The sequence below is a fragment of the Triticum urartu genome, chromosome 2A, assembly GCF_056163025.1.
Source record: "Triticum urartu cultivar PI428250 chromosome 2A, HENAU_Tu73, whole genome shotgun sequence".
NCBI classification, from domain to species: domain Eukaryota; kingdom Viridiplantae; phylum Streptophyta; class Magnoliopsida; order Poales; family Poaceae; genus Triticum; species Triticum urartu.
The window spans coordinates 332,832,933-332,841,756 of record NC_141874.1 but is presented as its reverse complement, the minus strand read 5'-3'; the positions used below and the strand labels follow the sequence as shown (position 1 = coordinate 332,841,756).

Here is an 8,824-nt window from a genome sequence, read left to right as displayed (position 1 = left end):
GTGGCCAGGATCCGTTGCAGGCGGCGATGCAAGACCTGGTTGCGCCTATCCCGGAAGATGCCGGCGCTGAGACGCTGGAAGCATGCCGCGTCCAGCTCGTCGAGAGCGCCAACCGGCTGGCCAGCATGAGACGCCTTTCGGAGGCCTACCAGTGGGAGATGGACCGTGCTATCGGCGGCACGCCTGCTCTTGGGTGTATCTCTCAGCACGCCAGCATGTTCGGGACAGATCGTCCCGTATATGCCACGCCTGCAGAGAACATACGAGCTGCCCAGGCGGCAGCAGACGAGCTGGACAAGCTCGAGGGCGACGACCGTCGCCACATGACGGAGCGAGTCCAGCAGCTCCTTGACGCGGCTGCTCAGTAGCAGGATGCTGGGTGCCGCACTGAAGCACCCAACCGGCGAAACGACGACCCGCCTCCTCACCGAGATCAAGGCGTGACATCCTGGACGCCGACTGGTGGCGTCCGCGATAGAAGAGACAAGGAGCCGGCTGCCAGCCGCAGCCGGACTCACATCACCATCGAGCGCGACCAAGACGGCCGCCCGAGAGACTGTCCGCCTCCTCCTCCCCGCAGGGAGAGGCGCATTTCCCCGCCGCCTGTTGATCATCCATCACTTGGCGGCGACCGCCTTGGCCGCCGAGAAGTGATCGAAGAAAACGATGCCTGCCATCGGATCGATCGCCTCAATCGATCCCTGGTGCTAGAAGAAGAAGATGAGCTGGGTCCGCCTTGTTTTGGCCCCCGCATCCGAGATGAGCCCTTCCCCAAAGGGTTCACTCTCCCGAGGGATACACCCAAGTACACCAGCTCCGTGCAGCCGGTGGACTGGCTGGTCGACTACTCCACAGCCGTCAGCATCGCCAACGGCAACAAGCACGTTGCCGTGAAGTACGTTCCGCTCATGCTCCAGGGCACGACCCGGACCAAGCTATACAACCTGAAGCCCCGCAGCATCAACAGCTCGGTTGATTTCACTGAAGCATTCATTCGCAACTTCACCAGCACGTACAAGCGGCCGCCCAAGCCTCGCCAGCTCTGCTTGTGCGTCCAAGGCCCCAACGAGTCGACTCGCGACTACCTCACGCGCTGGGCCGAGCTGCTCAACTCTTGCGATGGCGTGCACGAGGTGTAGGTCATCGAGTACTACACTGCCGGGTGTCGAGAGGCCACCCTCCTCAAGCACAAGCTTCTCTGCGACGAGCCGGCGACCCTCGACGAACTGCTGATCATAGCAGACAAGTACGCCACGGCCGACTCCTCCATGAAGGCAGAGATCCAAGTTAATGCGTCGGGCAAGGTGGCCCCTCAAGCTCCTCGGACCCCGGCTGGTCACACCAGTCAGCGACAGCAACCAAACGACAACAAGCGCAAGGCCATGCAGCTGGCTTCCATGAGCCGGCAGGTGGCAATAGTCGAAGATCAGCAACCAGAAGGGAAGCCTCCTCCCAAACGCCAGAAGGGCAGCAAGCCCAACTGGCTGCCCGCTTTCTCGTATGAGCAGACTCTTGATGCACCCAGCAAGTTCCATAGCGGTGCGAAGCCGTCCAACCAGACCACTCGGAAGTGCCACTGGCTCACCAGGATTGCCAAGGGTGATGGACTCCAGCCCCCTCCGCCAGCCGGCCAACCGCCTCCTCCTCCACAGCAGCCTGCGGCTCAGCCAGTCGGCGCCGTACAAGATGATTATCCTATAGAGCATGGAGCTTATGTCGTGCTCACCAGCGTGACCAATGATAGGCGCAGGAGACGCTAGCAGCAACAAGAAGTAAATGCAGTAGCATCAGAGACCCCGGAATTCATGCATTGGTCTGAGAAGCCCGTCAGCTGGAGCAGAGCCGACCACCCGGAGGTGATGCCCAATCCCGGCTCTTATGCTCTGGTGTTGGATGCCACGTTTTCCACAGAGAGGCGAGCTGCTCGCTTCTCACGAGTTCTAATAGATGGCGGCAACAGCATCAACATTCTGTACAAAGATACCATGGAGAAGTTGGGAATCAAGCAGAGACATCTTCAGCCCAGCCGGACTGTTTTCCATGTCATAGTTCCTGGCCTTTCCTGCTCGCCAATTAGCAAGACTCAGATAGATGTCTTCTTGGGATACAAAAATCATTTCCGCTGAGAGCCAGTCTGGTTTGAGGTGGTGGACCTTGAGAGCCCTTATCATGCATTACTTGGCCGGCCTGCCCTGGCCAAGTTCATGGCGGTCCCCCACTATGCTTATTTGAAGATGAAGATGTTGAGCTCCAAGGGAATCCTGACCATAGCAGGGGACTACAAGAAGTCATCCGCCTGCGCAGCAGAGAGCAGCCGGTTAGCTGAGTCCCTCGTGATCGCGGCTGAGAAGCGGCTCCTTGACTGGGTTGTGGACATGGCCGGCAAGCAACCGGAAATGTCACCCAACCCCAAGGAGTCGGAAGTCGAGGGCTCGTTCAAGCCGGCAAAGGAGACAAAGAAGATACCCTTGAACCCGGAACACCCGGAGAGGCATGCTATCATAGGTGGAAACCTTGACAGCAAATAGGAAGGCGAGCTCGTCGATTTCCTCCGTGAGAATCGGGACATCTTTGCATGGTTTCCCAAGGACATGCCGGGTGTTCCGACGGAATTTGCCGAGCACAAGCTACATGTTCGGTCTGATGCCAAGCCAGTCAGGCAACCCTTGCGCAGCCTGTCGGAGGAGAAGAGAAGAGTTGTTGGAGAAGAGATAGCCCAGCTTCTAGCAGCTGGCTTCATCATGGAAGTGCTCTTTCCAGAATGGTTAGCCAACCCGATCCTAGTGCTGAAGAAGAACAAGCAATGGCGCATGTGTATTGATTATACCAGCCTCAACAAAGCATGCCCCCAAAGACCCATTTGCTCTACCAAGAATCGACCAAGTGATTGACTCCACAGCCGGATGCGAGTTGTTGAGCTTTTTGGATGCATACTCAGGGTATCACCAGATCAAGCTGAACCCGGCCGACATGCTAAAGACCGCCTTCATCACGCCATTCGGAGCCTTCTGTTACCTGACCATGGCGTTCGGCTTGAGAAATGCCGACGCCACGTTTCAGCGTTGCATGCAGAAGTGTCTCCTCAAGCAACTCGGCAGAAACGCCCACGTCTATATGGACGATGTGGTGGTGAAGACGGAAAAGCGAGGAACGCTACTAGAAGACCTCAAGGAGACCTTTGACAACTTGCGCCGATTTCAGATCAAGCTCAAACCGGAGAAATGTGTCTTTGGAGTGCCAGCCGGCCAGCTTCTGGGCTTTCTGGTCTCAGAGCACGGCATAGAGTGCAACCCTGTGAAGATCAAGGCCATCGAGAGGATGGAGGTGCCCACCCGATTGCTGGATGTGCAAAAATTTACCGGCTGCTTGGCATCCATCAACTATTTCATCAATTGTCTGGGCGAGAAGGCTCTTCCCCTGTACCAGCTCATGAAGAAGACCACTTTTTTTGAGTGGAACGACAAGGCGGATGAAGCTTTTCTCCATCTCAATAAGATGTTGACCACTCCGCCTGTCCTGGCGGCCCTGACTCCTAAGGAGCCCATGCTCCTCTACATCGCCGCCACCAGCCGGGTGGTCAGCACAATCATAGTAGTGGAACGCAAGGAAGAAGGCCGAGCTCTACCAGTCCAGAGGCCGGTGTATTACCTGAGTGAAGTACTATCCGCCTCCAAGTAGAACTACCCCCACTACCAGAAGATGTGCTATGGCGTACACTTTGCTGCCAAGAAACTGAAGCCATACTTCCAAGAGCACCCCATCATTGTGGTCTGCACAGCTCCACTTGCCGAGATCATTGGAAGATGAGATGCCTCAGGCCGAGTGGCCAAATGGGCCATAGATTTGGCCCCCTACACCATCTACTACCAGCCTCGCACCGCCATCAAGTCACAAGCACTGGCCGACTTCCTTGTCGATTGGGCCGAGACCCAGTACCAGCCGCCAGCGCCAGATTCTACTCATTGGCGACTGCACTTTGACGGTTCCAAGATGCGCACCGGTTTGGGAGCTGGCATCATCCTCACCTCTCCCAAAGGCGACAAGATCAGATATATGCTGCAAATTCACTTTGGCGCCTCCAACAACGTTGCTGAATACGAAGCACTCATTCACGGGCTCCGGCTTGCCAAGGAACTCGACATTCGCCGGATACTGTATTATGGAGATTCCGACCTGGTGGTCTAGCAGTCATCTGGTGACTGGGACGCCAAGGATGCAAACATGGCAAGCTACTGCTTCTTCATCCAGCAACTCAGCGGATACTTCGAAGGGTGCAAGTTCCTCCATGTGCAAAGAAATGACAATGAGTAAGCTGACACCTTGGCATGAATCGGCTCCACCTGGCAAGCAATACCAGACGGCGTCGCCCTGCAACGCCTCCTCAAGCTATCTGTCAAGCCATCGCCAGAGTCGGATTCCATATGTGTGCCGGCTCCTCCTGAAGTAGTCGGATCCGACTTGAGGACCCTAGCAGCCGGCATGGGGAATTCGGCAGGCGACCTATGGACTGCAGCAGTCGGCCCTGGGACTTCATCAACTCAGCAAGCGGCAGCCGACTCCAACCCGCCGCCTCTCGGGCCAACCGCCCTCGTGCAAGTAGCAATCCTAGCAGCCGAAGAAATTGCAGCACCTTCATGGGCCCAGCCCATCCTCAACTTTCTGGTGAACAAAGAGCTGCCGACTGATGAGATATCGACCCGACAAGTGCAATGCCGGGCAGCAGTGTACACCATAGTCAACAGAGAGCTTCTGAGGCGCAATGTTACTGGTGTCTATCAGCGCTGCGTAGAGCCAGAGCAGGGCCAAGCAATCCTCAAAGATATCCATCAAGGCGAGTGTGGTCACCACGCAGCTTCAAGAGCACTCGTGGCCAAAGTTTTCCGCCATGGTTTTTTCTGGCCGACTGCTCTAGAAGACACCAAGGACTTGGTCCAGAAATGCAAAGGGTGCCAGAAGTTTCGTTCAAAGCCACATCAGCCGACTTCTGCACTCAAGACTATTCCCATTGCCTGGCCCTTTGCCGTCTGGGGCCTGGACATGGTGGGACCTTTCAAGACGGCACGCAGCGGCATGACTCATCTGCTTGTCGTAGTAGACAAGTTCACCAAGTGGATAGAAGCAAATCCAATTAAGAAGTTGAATGGTCCGACTGCTATGACTTTCATCTCCGACATCACCATCTGGTATGGCATACCACACAACATCATCACCGACAATGGCACAAACTTTGCCAAAGGCGCTTTGGCCCGTTTCTGCATGACGCAGGGCATCCGACTGGACCTAGTGTTTGTTTCCCATCCGCAGTCAAACGGACAAGTGGAGCGAGAAAACGACCTTATTTTATCCGGCATCAAGCCCCAACTGGTTGAGCCTCTGGAGCGGTCGGCCGGCTGTTGGCTCGACGAGCTGCTGGCCGTCCTCTGGAGCCTGCGCACAACTCCGAACAAGTCAACCGGCTTTACGCCTTTCTTCCTCGTCTACGGTGCCGAAGCCGTCATCCTGACGGACATAGAATTCGACTCCCCTCGAGTTACCATGTACACCGAGGAGGAGGCAGAAGAAGCACGACAAGACGTCGTCGATCTGCTGGAAGAGGGCCGGCTGTTGGCACTCAGTCGGTCCACCATCTACCAGCAGAGCCTGCACCGATACTACAACCGAAAGGTCAAGCCAAGATCCTTCCAAGAAGGAGACCTTGTGCTCCGGCTGATCCAACAAACAGCCGGCCAGCACAAGCTCTCGACACCTTGGGAAGGCCCCTTCATCATTAGCAAGGTGTTGGGCAACGACTCCTACTACTCATCGACACTCAGAAGCCTCGAGCACGCAAAAGAGATGACTCCGGAAAGGAGAAGGAGCGACCATGGAATGTGAACCTCCTACGAAGGTTTTATAGTTGATGCAGTATGTACCACGCCAACTTTTGTATTAAGTATGAAGACTCCGGGTCCCTCGAGAAGAGCTCGGGGACTGCCCTCTTTTATCTATATGATAAGTATTACGCCTGTCATTTGTGTTATTTCATTAGTCCGTCTGGCACCGGGTTCGACCAGTCGACCCGAGGACTTGCCGCCTTGTACTATGAAATGCTTCCTGCAGCCGGACAAGTAATGTGTTGGCACCTAAGCTTTCTCCTGCCAGAAGCCACAGCTCGCAGAGCGACTGTTCGGTCGGCCGGAGTTAAGGCAGAAAGGGTTTCTGCATGAAAAATGGCTAAGGACCCAAAGCATACACATAGTCCAAGCCAGCTTCCCGCCCCACCGACCGGTTGTCAAGCAGCCGGCCAGCCGACTTCTACTTAACTTGCTAGAAAACTCTAATAGGCCAAGTACTTGCCTCCCCGAAAGTGGCTAAGTACTTGACCCAGCCACAGTCTGTAGAGCGGCTGTTCGGCTGGCAAGACGACAACCGAGGGAAGGCGGCAAAGGAAAAAAGCCAAAGAGCAGAAAGCAAGGAAAGATAGAACTCGGCAAAAATATTTACACATCAAAAGGCCCTTGGCCGACATCCAACAAGAGTTTTGAAATACACCCCGCGGGTGGAATTGTGCAAAGTTAACAAAGTTTGTCGAGAATGATAATCAGGAAGAAACGAAGGTAAAATGGCAGCCTAGGAAGCAGTAGACGGGTTCGGCGGAATGGTGGAGTCGGTGGTGCCGGCTGGTTGAGCGGCCGGCTAGTCAGTCTCCGCTTGATCGCCTTCAGCAACAGCCGGCTCGCCCGGGCATGGCTCATTGCTGGAGGCGCGGTCGAGTTGAGGTTGGCCGTCCGCTCCGACCTCTGGAGCCTCCTCTTCACCTTCCTCTTCCTCTTCGCCTTCTCCCTTGTCGCTGGAGTCGATCACCTCGGCCGAGTCCTCGCCATCCTCTAGGTTCAGCCCGAACCACTCTGGTGGCGCCTCGGCACCGTTCTCGGCCAGCTCTGGGATGAAGATGCTGGTGTTGGTGTACTCGGCGATTGCCTCCGCCCGCTTGACAAGATCACCCTCCACTGCCACCAACTCCTCCTGGGCTTCCTGTCGAAACATGGTCAACTGGGCTAGATTTAGCCCAGGGTACCACGCCTTGACGAACTCCAAGGCCCGGCGTGCTCCGGCCCGGGCCGAGGAGCCCTTCCATGCCTCAAGGCAGCCGGCCGCCACCTCCAGCCAGTCGGCAGTCCGGCTGGGTGTGCACAGAGTTGGCATGTCTGGCCACAGGGCGGCGACCGCCTGGGCGCCGACAGGCTGCAGGCGGCGCAGCATTCGATGAGTCGGCCGAATACGAGCCTGGATGCTGAGAAGCTGCTCGCGAAGAGTGCGGGGGCGTCGGAGGAGATTTCCTCACCATCTGCCCTCTGTCCTTCGCGATCAGCGTTAATAGCCTGGTTGGCAGCACCAAAGTGAGTTGGGAAGAAGTCTGCTCGGACAAAAAAAGCAAAGAGTCAGATCAGAAATAAGAAGTCAGCTTGATAAGAAGATGGCGGCTTGGAGAAAGAGTAAAGAAGGCAGCTTACCGTCGACCATGTCTTCAATATCGCCAAAGCCGGCGGTCAGCATTGCCTCCTTGTCTGTGCAGGCAGAGTGCTCGATCTCGAACTCAGCCAGGAGACCTGCCTCCTTGTCCTCCGCCTCCTTCTGGGCCTTCTTCAGAAGCTCCGCCTGCTCCGCCAGTTGCGTGACCAGCCAGTCATGGTCCTCGGCCAGCTTGTTGCAGTCCACCTCCTTGGCATGCAGCGCGGTGTTGGCTTCGCCCAGCTGCTGTTGCAGGGTGGCGTTGGCCTCTGCAAAAAGTAGAAGAAGGAAAGGACATCAACAATCAACAAAGAGAGATGTAGTTGCCAGGAAGATCCGGCCCGACTGCTCAGCAGTCGGCCCGAATCTCGGGGACTACAGCCCGCGGGTGCGCCAGCGCACCCCCACGGAGAAAGAAGTTATCAAATATCAACAGAGAAGAAGAGCAGTTGCCAAGAAGATCCGGCCCGACTGCTCAGCAGTCAGCCCGGATCTCAGGGACTACAACCCGCGGGTGCGCCAACGCGCCCCCGCAGAGAAAGAAAAAGATTTACTCCGGCTCACCAACAAGTCGACGGCCCGTTGATCCAACTCCTAGACTTTGGAGTTAAAGGCGGCTGCACAGAGGTTATGATAATCTTGCAGCAAAGATATCAGACAGTGTTAGTACTCAAAGCTTGCCAATTAAAGTTCTGAGCCGCCTGCACAGCAGCTGGCCCGAAACTCGGGGACTACACCCAGTGGGTGCGCTGGTGCGCCCCCACGAAGCAATACAAGAATTAAAAACAAAGAAGCAAGAAGCATACCCGGATGGCCGCTCGCGACTCCAGGAACACATTGTTGCAGCACTTGATTGTGTCGGCTTCAGCACGGAGCTTGGCCTGGACGTCCAGGATTGCCTTGTTCAAAGGGCCCGTCCCGCCTCCCTACACCCACTCAGTGGGCGTGGAGCTGGTCGCCTCGGCGTCCGGGATCAAAGAGCTCGCGGCACCGGTCTCTAGTGGGTGTGGCGCCGAGGCCGCTTTTGCAAACCGGCGGCGCGAGGGTGTGCGGACCTCAGGAGTTGGGCCTGTCACCAGCTCGTCTCCGGCTGGTGGCACCGGCGGGTCAGCCGGCTGTTTGTCTCGTGCCTCCTCAGAGGGTGTGGCGGGGGCAAGATTATGTCCGGCATGACGACGTCGTCGCCGTCCCTCTCCATGATCGGGTGCTCGTCGCCAGCTCCCCCAGTCGGCGCCACGAACTCTGGTGGTGGCGGCACGGAGTTAAGGGGGGTGGCGAATATCACCGACTGACGGCGCACGGCTTCCTCGGCCTGCTTTTTCGCCGCGGCGGC

The 8,824-nt window shown here is 56.7% G+C and overlaps 1 protein-coding gene and 1 pseudogene across 1 annotated transcript; one reads left to right on the top strand and one right to left on the bottom strand.

Annotated features, from left to right (window-relative positions):
* Nucleotides 1–2,204: 2,204 nt before the first annotated feature.
* On the top strand, nucleotides 2,205–2,528 carry LOC147985010 (uncharacterized). Its single transcript, XM_087541364.1, has one exon. It carries the CDS (start codon nucleotides 2,205–2,207, stop codon nucleotides 2,526–2,528), a length of 324 nt encoding a protein of 107 aa, XP_087397490.1.
* Nucleotides 2,529–6,609: 4,081 nt separating this feature from the next.
* On the bottom strand, nucleotides 6,610–7,242 carry LOC147985009 (uncharacterized; annotated as a pseudogene).
* Between the last annotated feature and the right edge of the window lie 1,582 nt (nucleotides 7,243–8,824).

What these genes read in the sequence shown, in the direction of transcription:
- LOC147985010 (XM_087541364.1), top strand. Translation starts at nt 2,205, where the DNA reads ATGGCGGTCCCCCACTATGCTTATTTGAAGATGAAGATGTTGAGCTCC.